This window comes from Acipenser ruthenus, chromosome 4 (assembly GCF_902713425.1).
Source record: "Acipenser ruthenus chromosome 4, fAciRut3.2 maternal haplotype, whole genome shotgun sequence".
Lineage (NCBI taxonomy): Eukaryota > Metazoa > Chordata > Actinopteri > Acipenseriformes > Acipenseridae > Acipenser > Acipenser ruthenus.
Window position 1 is genome coordinate 33,301,151 of NC_081192.1, and position 18,026 is coordinate 33,319,176.

Genomic DNA, 18,026 nt, shown 5'->3' on the forward strand with positions numbered 1-18,026 from the left:
ATTATTACCACTATTGTAATCAATACAATACCTAGTATTATATTTTAAGTTTCACGGCAAAACAGGGTTATGTGTTGCCTCATCACTTGTGTGTTTTAATGCATATTTGTGCAGCCCTTATAAAGTTAATAATAAAATGAGTTGACTGTTCTGTATACAGTATCATTTTAGTAATTTAAAATTATGGGTGAACTATCCACAGTTACAAAAGATCCACTCTACCCGACACAATATGTAATTTTGTATGTATGGTCATTTCTTATTTTTGGTGTCTGACCCTTGTGCATTTAACCCTATGATTATTATTATTATTTGTTTATTTAGCAGACGCCTTTATCCAAGGCGACTTACAGAGATTAGGGTGTGTGAACTATGCATCAGCTGCAGAGTCACTTACAATTACGTCTCACCCGAAAGACGGAGCACAAGGAGGTTAAGTGACTTGCTCAGGGTCACACAGTGAGTTGGTGGTGGAGGTGGGATTTGAACCGGGGACCTCCTGGTTACAAGGCTGTTTCTTTATCCACTGGACCACACAGCCTCCTATAATCCCTCTGGTGCTCAGCCAGTACCAAACTCAATTAAATAATTTGAAGGGTATTGAGGGGAAAAAAAAGCTGCGTGCATTTCCCAATTTTAAAGGAGAAAAACATTATAATTCAAGGAAAGATATTCTATTCAAGAAAAGGGGGTCAGGTTTTAATACTTATAATACTATAGCTATAATAAGTACCAGTGTAGCTTATCACTGTCTTTTATCTATTGAATTTGAACAAAAGGGTTTTTATTTTGTTTTTGCTTTTGGATACATTTACCAGTAGGTTACCAACACCATAACCTAATTTTTATGATTTATGGAATTGAGCTGAAAGCTACTTTCTGAAAAATTACCCCATTTAAATGCTGATTTTGTCTGGAAGCCTTTTGTAGAGATGGTGTGATGTGACTATTGATTTTATAAGCAAGGTATTTTATAACCAAGACAAAAGAGCTACGGCTCTGCTAGTGGAACATTACTTATGGCAATCTCATCACTGCAACTTTCCAAAAAAATTCTAAAATTAAAACTAATAAATTATTTTTATGTATTTTCGCCCTCTTGTCATAAAGCTTATACTCCATATTACCCACATTTATTCATTAACCGTTACCTTAGTAGACGTTTTAGGTTCATAGAAAAGTGTAATAAAGCAACGGTAAGCATTGTATCAATCACACTGTGTAACAATTTTTTTTTTTTTTTGGTTCCTGGGTAGTAAGTGTTATTTCCTAATTGCTTATGCCTCAAAAGTATAGAAAATGGCTATTATTCCCCACAAACTTTGCTTTTGTGACCAGGACAGTGATATTTTGAAATGTACCTATTTTCCAGAACATTCCAGATAGATTCAGTGCTGAGTAAACTTCCAGTAATATAAATAGTAGTATAAATACAGGGGCCTTAAGCCCACCAGTTCAGTTTAGTTCCAGCTGCCTAAGTGGATACATATCTGCATTTTTCTGAGATGGCATCAAGAGGCTGCAAGCATCCGGCAGACGCATTTTGAGACTTCAAAATGGTGGCATTCCTGATGGGTCTCCAAGGCGGTTTTACCAAGTTTCCCTGCTATCTTTGCCTTTGGTACAGCAGGGACACCAAGGCGCACTACCACAGGCGGGACTGGCCACAGCGGACCGAGTTCTCTGTGGGGAGGAACAACGTCAAGTGGGAGCCACTGGTGGACCCCCGGAAGGTGCTGATGCCACCACTGCACATCAAATTGGGCCTTATGAAACAATTTGTCAGAGCTCTAGATAAGGAGTCGGCAGCCTTCAAGTACCTTCAAGACTTCTTCCCTAAGCTGTCCTGAGGCAAAGGTCAAAGCCGGTGTCTTCGTCGGACCACAGATAAAGAAGATCCTGGAGTGCAATGAATTCCCCAAGAAGCTCACTAGTAAGGAGAAAGCGGTTTGGAACAGCTTTGTCGCAGTGGTTCGAGGCTTCCTGGGCAATCACAAGGCCGAAAACTATGTGGAGCTGGTTGAGACTCTGGTGAAGAACTACGGCACAATGGACTGTAGGATGTCCCTCAAAGTCCATATCCTTGATGCTCATCTTGATAAATTCAAGGAGAACATGGGAGCATACTCGGAGGAGCAAGGCGAGCACTTCCACCAGGATATACTGGACTTTGAACGCCGCTACCAAGGACAGTATAACGAGAACATGATGGGAGACTACATTTGGGGGCTGATTCGTGAAAGTGATTTAAAGTATAATCGTAAATCTCGAAAAACTACTCACTTCTAAATCTTTTGTAGTCATTTTTGTATTACTTTAGTATAAATACATGTTAATTTGGATTCATATGTTGTTTTTTTTCTGACTTTATGTGAACGAAAAGACACAAATTCGCCCATTTTCTCATTGGAAATAGGTAAATTTCAAAATATCACTGTCCTGGTCACAAAAGCAAAGTTTGTGGGGAATAATAGCCATTTTCTATACTTTTGAGGCATAAGCAATTAGGAAATAACACTTACTACCCAGGAACAAAAATTGTGTTACATAGTGTCATCAATCAATCAGTCTTTATTTTATATAGCGCCTTTCATAGTGGACCACCATCACAAAGTGCTTTACCAGATGCAGTAACAACAAGAAATCCATAATACTTCAAATACAGAGAAATGCATAATACATGATATACAGTAAAAAAAAAAAAAAAAAAAAAAAAAAAAAAAAGCATAATACATAGCACAGAGAGGTATGGTTAGGCAAAAAAAATAAAACATGGTAAACTGCTGTATGGCACATTCATAATACAGTGTAACCACGAGAAAAGCATGGGAAAACTGCACAATTGCAGTGCAAATTTACTGTGGTAAACCTTTATATGGGTTCAGCATACGGAAAATAGCTAGTTTAAGCATAGTTCGTAGGTTTCACTTCCCGGGCCGAACTATTGTTAAATAACATGCCCCATTTTACATATAAATCCATGACGACCTCATCCCTTTGTTCTTGTCCTTCAATTTGCTGGTAGAGTATGCACATATAGTGTGCATATTGTTAATGAATTGATGGTGTATAACATGCAGTGCATACATTTATACTGTAATGACACATTTTGAAATACGTTCCTTACCTTTTGACCCCTAGTTTTGACCCTTTTTGACAATTTTCAGTGTACTAGTTTGTAAAAAGCTTTTATTTAGTATAACATGCTATGTATAATGGTAAAAATATATATATATATATATTTTTTTTTTCAAAACTGAAAATGACGCTTGATTTTACTACTTCAGTCAGGACGTTTAACCCTTTGATTCCTAGTATTGTTTTTAAAAATCAAATAAGGGTCTTTTCAAGAGGGCTTTGTTGTTCGAGGACTGTGCAGTGGCAGAGTCTCTATGGTTTTGACAGGGAGGTGGCTGAAGCTGTTTACACTGTGCATGCTTTGTCTCGCAGCCCACCTGGAGGCGGACTTTGAGGAGGTGGAGAGCCACTTGATAAACCTTGAAGACCTGTGTGGCCAGTGTGAGCTGCAGGGCTATAAGCAGTTCCAGATGCTGCAGGTGGAAAACTACAAAGAGAAAAAAAGGTTTGATTGTTGTTTTTTTTACCCGCAATTTGGGCCTATTTTGAAGCAACCAGAAAGCCACTTGTTTTTTTTTTTTGTTTTTTTTTTACAAAGGAATACTTAATTTTAATGGTCTAAAACAAGAAATAAATGTGACAGCTGTTTCTTCCAACTAAGTTGTTTACTGCTAGTTTTATACTGTTAATATTGTTATATTCCTTTTTGGCCACTAACAACTCATAAGAACAGTAAGAATTCAGTGACAACCTTAATTATGTACATTAACTCCCCCCCCCCCCCCCCCCCCCCAAAAAAAAAAAAAATAGGAGAGAATTTAGTAGCCCAAAATGCATTGCTGCCGGTGCCTTGTTCAGGTGAAAACAGCTGCATTTATATCCAGTGTTTAAGTTTTCTGTGATTTTGCACACAATTGCACACAAAATTACATTATGACCCGCTTGCTTTTAGAGTTGTGCTTTTTGGGGTTGTTTTTTTTGCGTATGTTGCCATTTCAAGTGTCTTGATAGACACATCTTGAATGCAGCCACTGTCTTGAGGGTTGAGACAGTTGCATAGTGACACACTATCATGCCCTTTGTAAGATCATTCTGCTTTTCTATGACAGTTACGGAATAGAAACACACACAGCTTTATGTAGGCCTTGTGGATCAAATGCCATGTAATATGCCCATATACATTGCAGACTTTTCTAATTGTACTCTTAATTCTCCTAGTTTTTGGTCAGTCATTGTAGAAATGGTAAGTTCTAAATTTCTTTGTACTTAGCATTGGCTTTTACTGAGTTTTTAATATAAGCAATCTGTGATTCCTTGTTTCTAGTATAGTACTCCAGATGTGAACCAACTGAGACCTTCTCTAATATTATTTGCTGTATATTCAGCATTTGGCATACAAAATAAATACACATACAAATCGATTAATGATTCTCATCTCGCTTAAATAGTGCATAGACTCATATGAACAGTAGATTAAGGTGGAGCTTTTTGGTTACACTGAATCAATTTGAATCTCAAAAGAATGTAAAGGAAACAGCAGCTGAGTATAAACAACAAAGATTAACCATGGAATACGTACAGCAGAAAGCCTCAGGCATTGTATTGTGTGGTAGAGAAGTGATTAACACCTTGAACGGTAACTGGTTAATGTATTTAGGATACAAATACGACATAAGCCGTAAACCAATCATTAGTATTGGCCTTGACCAGAGTTAATAGAAAGGAAAACTAAACCAGTCCTTACATTGTCAGACTGTTGTGCTCCAGCTAGTTTTCAGCAGCATGTTTTGGAATTGATAAAGCAAGCTTCACAGCTAGGAGGTTAATCTCTCTAATCCCTTTATTGAGTTGGCTTTCACAGTTTTTGCTGACCTAATGTGAAAGGATTTCTATTTTGTTAATTAATTAAAGCAGTACATACCTCTCTGTGATTGGTGACAATTTACACAAATAGCTTTCTGTAGAAAACTAAGAAATAAAAATGTTCAAAAAAAGAGAGATGGGCCTTGAGGATGAACACAGAAAGCCAGCACTCCAAAATACCATTCCCAACATTTGAATACATTGAAGAGGACTTCTAGTCGAAATGTTTGTCATTAAATTTAAGGTTCCTTTAATATTTCTAAATTTGCCATAGACCCAATAGAGAACTAACCACGTCGGACCTTGGTTAAATGGGTAAAATATATTGGGGGTAATGTTATCATCACAGAAAGTTTACAAATGAGAGGAGGCCATTCAGCCCATCTTGCTCGTTTGGTCGTTAGTAGCTTATTGATCCCAGAATCAAGCAGCTTCTTGAAGGATCCCAGGGTGTCAGCTTCAACAACATTACTGGGGAGTTGGTTCCAGACCCTCACAATTCTCTGTGTAAAAAGTACCTCCCATATTCTGTTCTGAATGCCCCTTTATCTAATCTCCATTTGTGACCCCTGGTCCTTGTTTCTTTTTTCAGGTCGAAAAAGTCCCCTTCAAATGAGACCATGTTGTGATGTGAGTTTGCCAATGGTTCTCTGACCGCTGTTTTAGTTATTCTGTCTTTGTTATTGGTACATGAAGTGCTGCAACGCCAGATGCCACAGAGTTATCTGGGGCATCTGGCGTTGCAGCAGATGTCCTTCATCGTTCTTAACCACTTGAGTGGGGCATGGTCCGTGATGAGATCGAATGAATGTCCCAGTAGGTAATATCATAAGGCGTAAGGAGCCCATTTAATGGCCAAACACTCCTTTTCGCTCCCGGGGAAACATCTTTTTACTGATGTACAGGATGGAGTGTTCTACTCCATCTTCCTATTGGGACAAGACCATCCCCAGACCAACATCCGAAACTTCAGTGGAGGATTAATCCTTTGTTAAAATCTGGTGTGATAAGGGTAGGGGCCAGACAAAGTCTCTGCTTGATAGTGTCAAACTGACCATTGAATTAAATTTGGAGTGCACTTTCTAGTGAGGTTTACTAAGGGGCGGTGGCGCACTTGACCCGGTGCTACTTGCTGGCAGTCTGAGGATGTGGCTACATATTTCAACACATCCTTAAAAAGTCCTACCCAATAAAATCGGGGCAATAGTTTTATCGACTCTGAGATGTCCTGAAAAAGGGATGTCATGTGCAAGCCTCATGACCTCGGTCCGACAAGATGGGGGGAGTCATTAATTGTGTTACAGGCTGTCCTGTGCCTGTCACAGGGTTCACTCTATATAATAATTGCTCTTTTTATAATGAAATGTGGATATACTAGCTGCCCAGCGCCTTCAACATCCTTATCTTCAATAGACCAGACCTGCCCCCAAGTGTGCACCAGTGTGGAATCGTTTTTCTGGTCCCACACTAGGGCCGCGCTTCGGTCCCACATGTCCGGTGTATTGAGAGGGTCTGGAGTAGCCTCTGCCCTGGATGGCTCAGTAACACTGTGTTCCAACCCCCTTTGTTTGGCGTTTGCTACCATTAGAGCTTTCTCCCACCAGCCCCCAGCCTCATCTCATTGTTCCCTCCCATTTTTCAATCTGTCTCTCTCGTTTTGATTTTCTAGGATGAAAAGTGGGGAAAACAAATCAGTTATAAAGGGGAAAATCTTGCCAGTCGGTTCCCCTTTCCCTTTTTCTGCCATGTTTACGTGTATGGGGCTGCCTTTAATTTAACCAATCCTGTATAGTTTGGCCAGTCCCAGCCCAGAATTACTGGGTGTGGTAGCCTTTCCGCTACCCCCACTACCATGGGGTGTTTTATCGGTCCCACCGATAGGTCTACTTTTAGTACAGGGTACAGGAGACAGATGTATGACCCACGACACCGCACAAGAGAGCTGTTCGAATTAAGGTCTGCTCACACCCTGTGTCCACTAATGCATGGGTTTTCACTTTCCCTATAACCACATCAACAATACAAGAGAGATGGGCTTAACCGGGTGATGTGTCCTGGCTGTTGGCACCTAAAACAGATAGGAGGGACAGAGAGAGCTGAGGTTATGTATATATGTCCCGCTGCTGATAAGGCAGTGGGGCAGGGGCAGCATATATTCCCCCGCTGGGGGCTAACCTTTGCCTCCATGGTGGGAAGGTAAGGTTGCCCATTGGGGTCTGTGGTCTGGGAGGTTTCGGTCCAGTCATGGGTAGAGGTGGAACAGGGAGGGGAGCCGGTCCTCTACTGCTCCGTGGTGAGGGAGCGGTGAGTAGGCCAGTCTTGGAGGACATCAGGGAGTCCTCGAAATCCTCTGCCAGTTTCACTGCAGCTTCCAGGGTGTCGGGATTGTGGGATGGGCACCGACCACATGGCAGAACCGCTCGGTGACAATGGTCTCGCCCATCTATATCCCTGACTTTTGGGCGGGGCAAAGTCAGTGTACCATGTGGTCACACAATTCTTGTGCGACTACCCTGGGCCGTGTATCTGGCAGTCTCTGGTACGCACCGTACTGACCAGTTCCGTACAGAGTATACCGTACGGGTACCGAACAAATCTGTCATCTCTGTTCAAAATACTGTAAACAAGGCACCGTACCAAACCGGAGCTAAGGCCCCGTACCGGTTCACCTACTGTATTTAAACAGTGATACCATCTCTGGTCCACTACCAGCGGATTTGGTTTGAGTCTTGATTCGCCCTGTTTCAATCTTTTTTACGGTGTGACATACTGTACAGTGGCATTGCTGCTTGTGCTGTCTGACAGCTAATTTTTTGGTTACAAGTACTGTATACTGCACCTCTTACAGTAAGTACTGTATACAGGAGCAGCACAGACTGAGGCAGCAGTCGTTAAAGTTTTGTACACTGCTTTGCTGCTTGCATTATACCAGGGTTTTACCCATGCAAGCTATGCAAATCCAGTCTCCCAGTGGAGGATAAGCATGGCAGGTGCTCTTTCTGCTTGGGTCCATGTTAGAGAAACGGGTGTCTCTTAGCTCTGTTGAGCGGTCCACGTCCATCCAACCTGGACAGGACCCCACCATCATCTTTAAAAGCTGCATCCTCCCCTGATGGCTCTGTGCCAAGGCAGAGCAGGAAAGTTACCCGGGGGAAAAGCCCACATAGGAGACCACTGTCATGGTCTTCCTCATCATCCTCTACCTCTCCTTCCACTCCTTCTGTTTCCCTTACAAAGAAGAGGAGGAGAAAGAGCTACTGGTCTCATAGATCGTCTGACTCTGAGCAGCTGGATAAGCTCTGGGCAGCTGTTTCCCAGCAGGGCGCTGTGTTGGTTGAGCTGCTGCGTGAGCACAGACTGGCAGCAAGAGGATTTCCTCTCCATTGCCGCCTCTTAGGAGGTGGGCGATCCGGAGTTCCCTTCTGAGGTGGTAGACTCGGTCAGCGCAGTCCCAGTAGCTCATTTTTCTCTGTCAACAGACCTTCTGCTGCTGATTTAAGAGGGCTACTGAAACTTTGCAAGTTCCCTGACCTGCAGGTGAGACTCGAAAGCAGTCACAGATCCGTGAGACGCTGTGATGTTGTCTCAGGAGGTGATAGCTCTGCTATTAAAGCGGACTATTTGCACGGTACACCCTCTTCATCTGGAAGAAGAGTTCTACTCCAGGTACTTCCTGGTGTCCAAGCGGGATGGTGGCTTCAGACCAATCCTCAGACATGTCAACCTGTATCTGAGTCGGCGGAGATTCAAGATGTTGACAATGCAACAGCTGTTGCAGTCAATAAGGCCAGGCGACAGGTTCACCACGGTGGACTTGAAAGAGGTGTATTTTCACATCCCCATAAAATCAGAGCACAGGAGGTCCCTATGGTTCTGTGCACTGTATATGACCTCTCTCTAGCTCCCTGTGCCTTTTCAAAGTAAATGGAAGCTATTCTGGCCCCATTGAGACTCGGAGGCATCTGAGTACTCAATTACCTAGACGACTGACCCATTTGTGCTCAGTCTCCAGCGCAGGCAGAGGCCCACACGGAACTCGTCACCAATTTAGATAATGGTAATCGTACTTGACAGGGAATGTTAGGTTTTTATCATAACCCTGGTTCCCTGAAATAGAATTGTAACCATTGACCTTCAAGGTCGCTGCGTCCATGATTGCAGCAGTCTTGAAGGAAAAATGATGACGAGATCTGTGTCTGCAGTCCCTATATGCCCTCGGGGGCAGGCATGACTGCATCACAGGCTCTGATGAGCAGCTTTGTCACAGGCTCTGCTGCTCACCTTGTCTTTTCCCTTTCTTGTTTCTCCCATGCTACACCGCTCCTCCGATCTCTGCACTGGCTCCCTATCGCTGCTCGCATCCAATTCAAAACTCTTGTACTCGTCTATCGCTGTTGTGACCTTTCTGCTCTCTCCTATCTCCAGACTATAATTTCTCCCTACACCTCTGCTCCTCCACCTCCAACAGACTAGCTGTACCGCTCCCCCACCTCCAGAGCCCGCTCCTTCTCCACCCTTGCCCCTCAGTGGTGGAACGACCTACCCACGGATATCAGGACTGCTCAGTCCCTGACCACCTTCTGGCGCCTCCTCAAGACACACCTGTTCAGACGGCATCTGTAAACACTACAACTCTCACTATGGCACCCACTTGTACCACTACTTGCATCAGCTTGTACTTGCACTGAGCTGTTCCATACCTTGCCGCATTCAACTACTGCTCTTAATTATAACTAATTACCATATCTTGGATCTGATTTTACTCTTATAGGTAACTGTACTCACATTTTTTGCTCTTACTTGAAATCATTCTCATCAATTTATCATACATATTACCTGTTCTTACTGGACTTTACTCATATAAGCAAATATTTATTATAAGTTTTAACTGCTATTAGTTGAACTTGCTCTTATAATTTACTGTATTCTTTATTTTGCTGTTACTTGAATTTGATCTTATTGTACTTTCATAACTGCTCTTATCTGTATTATGATATTCTCTAATGTGATATTTTTGAATGTGATAACTTGTAATGTGATATTTTAGAATGCAGTACTTTGTACTGTGATACTTTGTAACAATTGTAAGTCACCCTGGATAAGGGCATCTGCTAAGAAAGAAATAATAATAATAATAATAATAATAATAATAATAATAATAATAATAATAATAATCATATTGAGGTTACAGGGTCTTCAGCAGATAAATACCCATACAGTAGTGGTTACATTTCTATTTCAGGGAACCCGGGTTATGATAATAACATAACGTTATGGTTGTTGCACAAGTGTGTACTCAGTGCATTACTTTGGCAGCTTCAGACTTGCAAGAAATAAGTTAATATTCCTATTTGTATAATTGGAAAAGGCATAATCAAGTTACTGTATATCCGGGAGACACAAGAATAAACTTCATCTGGATTGATTTCTCAAACATCTGTCTGCAAGTGGTTTTCTTTCACCGATCAGCCGCCTACAATAGCATCATGTTAATATTTCTATTGCTTGTAATTGTCTTGCAATGCAATTTCATATCACTAACAGGCAGGTGTGATTTAATTCATTCATATATTGGATGATTAATCGATCAGTACAAAATGTCAAGATTAAAACCCTAGCACAAAACTGCTTAAAGACCACTTATATATAAAGACTACCTGCCAAAGTCACTGTCAAAACCCCATGTATACCATATGCACCTGAATAGAAAGTGCTGTGTTTTAAACAGTCTCTTGAGTAGTTTAATAGCAGGTTTACCATTTTAGTAGAAGTTCATTGTCACTGAAACTCTGAAACTACTATTTTAATTATAGGACTGTGTGATCTGAATAGAGTTATATGCAGATTATTCTCTTGAATTCAAATGACTTCCTTTTGATCTTTCAGAACAGGACCAAAGCCATAGCAGTAATCACAGAAGATGGCAGATTCATACTTTAGCTGCATGGGTGCCTTGTTTTCCTGAATTGCTTTTGAGTTAAATGGTCATTAACAGACTTAAGAATTTACAAAAGACAAAACCTAATAATATAATAACAAAAGTAATTTTAATCCTTACTTGAGTTTCCTAACAGTGAATTGCAGGTTAGCATCATACAGTACTAAAGCACAGGTTTTAGTAAAGTGATTTAGTAAAGTGATTTAATACAAAAATGAGTTTAACTAACTGTGACTTACTTTTTCTTATTTATTTATACTCATTAACATGGTTTTTCATTAAAAAATCATTGCCAAAGAAAACATTCTTTAATCATTGCAGATTTTAGGAAATTTTACGGCTTTCTGTGGGGACTAGTTAATAAGAGTTGGAATACTGTAGACAAACCTTTAATTCCTAATACTGAGCTGGGATTGACAATTTTGTTTGAAATTGTCAATGGACTTTTGAATCTGCTTCTTTGCACAGAGAAAACATGTTATCCACAGATATACAAATTAAGGGAAACAGCGATTTGTAAGTGAGTAAAGGCTGCTGGCATATGGATTTCCCAGAAGGCTTTGGAATTCCTCTGTAATTGCTGTCTCTTCTGAGTCCTGTGGTTTCATGAGGCCCATGAAAGTCCCGTTGTTATCTTAGTTTCATGTACTGTTTTGCCCCATTCACATGTATCCAAGTATTTGCACAGATTTACTGTTGGCTCCCCATGACTTTAGAAAAGTTCAAATATAACACTTGACTTGAATATTTTGTTCCCCTTGTAAAGGTTTAATGTGGTATAACATTATAAAAGAATAGCAAAATGTACAGTAGCATAAGAGAAATAAGAGGGGGAAGGTATCTGATTGTTTGCTATGTCAAGATGTACCAGTATTTGTTTATTTGATTCTGTCTTGTTTGCACAATCCTCTCTTGCACAAGATTTAGAAATGAATACAAAAAAAAAACATGTCCAGCTTTGAACATTTCTTTAACTTTCTCCAGTTTACATTTTAATGGTAGTAACAGCAAACCCTAACAATATACTGTAAACTGTAGTTCAGTCACTATGCTAGACAGTTTTTCTGATTCAATTTGAAAGAAATACTTTGGGTTAAAAGATAAATAATCTACTTGCAACGAAGATGATACGATAAGTGTGTAGGACTGCCGTGAAAGGAAAGCACAGTTGAGCAAATGTTGCAAGTTGCAGTCTTTTTTCTTCATTCTGAGATATTGTGAAATATTGGATAGACCTTCCAGTAAGTACCCCCTGCCATTTTTCAAGATCTGTTTTTCTCGCACGGTTTTTTAATATTGCACTCAGGTAGACAAGAATAATCAATCAGTTGTTTTTTTAATTGATCAAAGCCCACTGGTGTAATTTAATCAGTGAATCATATATGTAAGCAACTTTCCTTGTCCTTCAACTCTTCCACTGTGTATTAGAAAAGACAAGCATACTCTTTTTTATCTCATGTTTTGTCACACCCCCACGCATGCATCTATTAGTGCAGTTCTTTGGTGTCATGGATCAAACTTCCAACCCACCTCATATAAAAGTACTATAAAACCCCTATAATTTGTGTGTCGTTGATTCATGGTAGGCTGTATTTGCTACCCTAGTTTAATCACAAACTTAAATGGCTGGCAATGGTGTAACCTGCTAAAAACAACAAAAAAAAAAACCCTAAGGTCAAATGTGATCACATAGCTTCCTGCTACATCTTTCGTATAGGTTGTTTTTGTGGAACAGTTTAACCACATTTGGTGTATGTTACAAGTGGAAATGTAAGGCAGGGTTTCTCATACTTGGTCCTGGGGACCCCCTGTGTGTGCTGGTTTTCATTCCAACTGAGCTCTCAGTTACTTAACTAGACCCTTAATTGAACTGATCATTTGTTAATTAGACCTTTTTACTTGTTTTTGGCTTAAACTGTTGCAGATTTCAAGTTAGCTATAAAAATTTATAAGTAACTTGAACTCTGCAACTGTTTTAAGAGCTGAAATCAATTAAAAAGGCCTAATTAAGCAAATTATTAGTTCAATTAAGGGTTTAGTTAAGTAATTGAGAGCTCAGTTGGAATGAAAACCACAACACACAGGTGGTCCCCAGGACCAGGTTTGAGAATCCCTGATGTAAGGTGATGATGTAAAGCAGGGGTCTCCAATCCTGGTCCTGGAGGGCCGGTGTCCTTCCTGGTTTTTGTTCCAACTGTACTGTAAATTACTTAATTGGATCAAGCTTAATTGGTACAATTAGAAGCTTAATTGGTACAATTAATTAATTTAGGAATACAGTTGGAACAAAAACCAGGAGGGACACCGGCCCTCCAGGACCAGGATTGGAGACCCCTGATGTAAAGTATATGTGGCTGCTACACTACTGCTAAATACCAAATGTACGGTATGAATTAACAACCACAAATAAATTCATAAATAAATAAAAATACTGGTCTTTTATTTGATTTATGTCAAATTGCCATATTAGTTATTTTTTGTCAATATTGCGTTATTTAAACACTGACTACCTCGACCTGTGTTAGACAGTAACATGTAACTTATATAAGTTAAATACCAGCAAGAAACTTTATATTAAAAAAAAAAAAAAAAAGAAAACACTATTGGCACCAGGCTTATTGAATGCTACAAACTTGGTTTGGACCTTCAAAATACATCCAATATGATATCCACCAGAATTACTTATTTTTTTCATTGTAACCCAGTTGTGCATTAATAATCAGCTACAAAAGGTAACAGATATGCTACAGGCATATGTCCCTGTATTTTTCACGTGCAGCCAAATAAAATGTGTTCAGTTCTTGTTTTGGCACAGACAGGAGGAAGCTGGCATTAAGCTAATCTTCTGAATTGATCTTATACAGTTGGTTTTTCTTTGCATATTTAATACTGTAGCAGGACATAACCACAAGGTCATTTATCTTCCCTGGTCACTAAAATGTCTCTTTTTCTAGATACAAAGCTCAAGTGTTTTTTTGTTTTTTTTCACAGGAAAGAACTTGAAACCCTCAAAGGTAAGTTCATTATTTGTTTCTATGGTACATGGCATAAGTGACGTTTTGTAAATGCGATGATATTGTGATATTGGCCTTATTAAACCTGTTCCCTGTTTTCAAGCTTGCTGATTAGAGCTGATTAGTTGACTAGTCCAATGTGACCTGTAGATGTTAAGGTGTTTGCTTAATTTTTTCAAATAAGAGCTCAACTGGCAGTTTCTATTGCTCCTCATACCTTGCATTATAAAAATAGCATTTGGCGGTATGTGCGTTGCCTGGCAGTCTTGTTTGTTTGTTTTAAATTAATTTTGTTCCACAATAATGGATTCTTTGTCACAAATGTTTTTTTTTTTCCTCAAATATATTCACGCATTAGACCTGTTGTATACACATTTTTTAAAATATGGTTTTCCAGCTGAACCGTAAATTACTTAATTGGGCCAATTAACCCCACATTTGACATGTTGTACACAAGGCTGTCATATGTACCTCTCTCAGCTCTCACTACTGTATATTAGCAAACAGTGCTGTTATAAAGGTGTCCCTTTGTATCAAGGAAGGTTGTATGGTCATTGCTGCCATTTGCCAAATATAACATTTCTTTATAACTTTAGTACAATATTTGAGAAAATATCTTGAAACACAATTGTAGAAAATTAGTTAGAACCAAGGTCCATAACTGTTGGTATGCAGTTGGATCTTAAGTTGGTCAAATCTCTTTAAGACTGACAAAGTTACTGGAATAACTTTCACAACTCAAACTGTAAAGCAAACCACCAAAAACAATAAAAGAAAATCCAGCTCGAGTGGCAATCTGTTTGCACCAGCTTAATTTTGTTTTTTAAATATATTATAGAAATAAGGATTTCCATTGTATGTATGCATTTGTATTATTAAACCCTGTTGCTGCTTTGTATTCTATTGAGCAGTTTTATTACACCCGTGCAACAGTGGGCATTTTCTCATCATTTGCCTGCTTTCGCATTTGTTGTCATTTATGGTGCATTAGAACACTGTGTTTATCCTGTTATACAGACTGTTATCTTAAATGCAACTTGGCATTCCACATACTTGCTGTACTTCTTTTAGGACCCTGGCATGGTACTGTATATGTTGTCCCTCACATGACGTTTTGAATATTTTATGCATAGTGGAATCCCTGACATGCATTCTGATATATATATATATATATATATATATATATATATATATATATATATATATATATATATATATATATAAAAGCTTCCTATTGCATATCTGTTTCAGAAACTAAAGGCTGGACAGCAAATTTGATAGAGGGCCGATAGCAGCTGCTTGATTGGCAGGACCTTTCACATTAAAGACTGCAGAAATTAGAGATTTTTTAGTTTTAAAATGTGATGAAATGGAGAACAGTCTGGAAGATTTTCACCCCTGCTTCCCTGGTGGAATTAGAATTAGGCAGAATGGCGATGTGTCTTGTACATTAGCTTTACTGCATTCATATCCCAGATTGGTGTATTTTTGCAACCCTGTTCAATGTACTTATCTTTTAATGTTTTAGAATAGCTATTCACTTATGGAGTTTTACAGTGGCTCCCAAATTAACCATCTCATTTTATTTTTAATGCAAGTATGCCCACAACACACATTTTAATGCTATGAAATGTATCTCATAGCTCACTGGAATTACTCTTTGTTAAAGAGCTAATGAAGACTGCCACTGGGGACCTATAGTGCTATAGTGACAAGAATCTGTTATTATATGAATCATTTTACCATGACTATGACTCTAAAGTGCTTAAGCATCTTTTTATGGATTTGCTAAATTGTATTGTATGTTAATGCTGCTTTTAACTTAAAAGATGTAATTATGTTAGCTGAGTAAGATATTGAAGAGGAAAAAATATTTAAATACCGTATCCCTTTGAATTTCAGATGCCCTTGAATTAAGACGCAGCCCAAATTTCCCACCTTCAATTTGAGGAAAAAATGAAACATCAAATAAAGAAATAAGAAAACGACGTATGGAGGCAGTTTGCGGCTGTCTGCTGTCACACAGAGCATTACAGTAGTTTTATTGAATGCAACATTAATCATAATAATACATCAAAATACAACATGCGAAGCAAACATGTACAATTTGAAAGATGTCTACTACACAAAACGAAAGCAGGTACAAGTTCCTTCTTTATGGAAAATTAGACGAACCATGTTTGTCACACAGACTAGTGTGTTTCCATATGGAGGTAATATAGCTAATACAACACTTCATTGGTCATGCGCCAGTACGTTTCAGAGTACATGTGAGGGTACACGCGGAAGTTATGTTTTTTGGCTCAGAAGAGATGCTCCAGAATAATGATTTTGGACATTAGCAGCGTGGCATTATGCAGATGTTTGGGCGCACACAGATTTTTATACAAATGACCAAATACATTCAGAAGAGCAAGTTGGGATAGTTTATGTTTAATCTTTCATGTAGTGCAGATGTACCCTTTAAGTTGTAGTATAATACTGAGAATTGCATTACTGTGGCATGTTCCTCTGTAATAATGAAACTACCTAGTTCATACAATGCCTTTATTAACTCAGGAATTCCATTATTACCTTGTAGTTATACTTTTTAATAATGTAAATCCTGTTTCTTAAATTGTTAATGAGACGTCCACACTCCTTGGCCTATTGGGAAGCACCATCTGGGTTTCCATATGCCGTTTAAGAAAGGCATGTAAAATGGACCTCTTTTTAGCAGGTTCCGTCATTGCAGGCTGAACAAGGAGCAAGTGCATAAAACCAATAAATAAACTGATGTATCTGCAAAGAGATCTCGATACATGCTCTTCACTAACAGCTTCAAGTAAATTACAATTGAAAAAAATAATAATTAAATTCACCTTTACCATAATGTGTGTGTTTTTCACATCGGCAAATGTGAGATTTACGTTTACAGGAATTATTTTGTTAGCACCATGTACTTAAACATGTACATGGGAATCATATCTACAACCCTACTATGGGAATAATAATGGTCTTTTTGTATTGCATATATCGATTGTTTGTATGCTCCCCTTAAGGTGTACAAAACTGCACTGAGAAAGTCAATTGCTTCTTTTTTGTATGACTTTAGACTTTGTGACTTCATTGACCCAAACCATCTCATTATCCAACTTCCATAGGAATGCACTGAAACCCTGACCTTGAGACCCCTCCTCCTCAGTAGACAGGAGAAGATTAGGCACAATGGCATTTCATTCAGTGATGGTGTACAAAGGGACTGAGATAAAACTGCTAGACTTACTTCAGGCGTTCACACTTTGACACATTAAAGCCTTGGACAACAGAAATGTATAGTTAATTCGTCCTTCAGTTGAGACATAAAACAGAGGCCTTATTGCAAGTGACTCTGCAGCAGCAGTTGTGATGCATACTTCTCCCCCTTTTCCTGTAACACTTGTATTGGATAAAGGCTGAGGTGCTTTTAACCCACAGGTAATTAACTACTGTTACAGTAGAATTGCTTATCGGTAGATTTCTACAGGGAGAATGCTGGCCTTCTGTACATCTCCTCCTTAGGGATTTGAAAGGATTTCTTCTGTTTGCCATATAAACCTCATTAGCAGCTAACCAGTGGGGGAGGTTATTTAATATTTCAAGTGGTGTTTTAATAGATTAGGTTGCTAAATGTCTGTAACTTAAAAGTGCTCATCTAATCACTAAGAACCTGTTCACACTTGCAATTTGAGGTGGCCCAGGGCCTTTTCTCATATGTGAACACTCCAAAAAAGAAAAGGCAGCCCAGGGCAGGCCCAGATTTAGGCCGCCGTTTCGATGCGGCCCAGGGCCTGCAATCCGGGACCAGGGCCGGCCTTTACATATATATGAACGCAAAGCAGATTTAGGGCCAGCTTTTTGTATCACATGACCAATTGTGTAGGTACTTTCTATTTAAAATTTAAAATAGTGCATTTTCTGATGTGACTCCAGTGCCTTGACCTGCATTACAATTCTGCTTTTTTGCAGGACTGCACAGGAAAAGGTAAAGTGGATCTTGTGTGCTGTTTGTTTTTCTGCTACGAATGAATAACGAGTATCTCAGAGGGTTTTTTCTTGTATATTGTGTCTCAGTGAAGATACTAAATTAATTGTCTGCTAAGGAGTTTATTTCA

At 39.2% G+C, this 18,026-nt stretch overlaps 1 protein-coding gene across 3 annotated transcripts in view; it reads left to right on the forward strand.

Moving 5' to 3' along the window:
- LOC117400230 (dysbindin-like) overlaps positions 1–18,026 on the forward strand; it is a 121,303-nt gene that overhangs the window by 39,441 nt on the left and 63,836 nt on the right. For all 3 annotated transcript variants that reach the window (XR_009328451.1, XM_033999846.3, XM_059022304.1), the window contains 2 exons: positions 3,451–3,583; positions 13,871–13,893. Coding sequence is in view for 2 of the 3 variants with exons in the window: in XM_033999846.3 (XP_033855737.2) it covers positions 3,451–3,583; positions 13,871–13,893 (156 nt within the window). In the remaining variant the exon portion in view is untranslated. The remainder of the gene's footprint in view (positions 1–3,450; positions 3,584–13,870; positions 13,894–18,026) is intronic.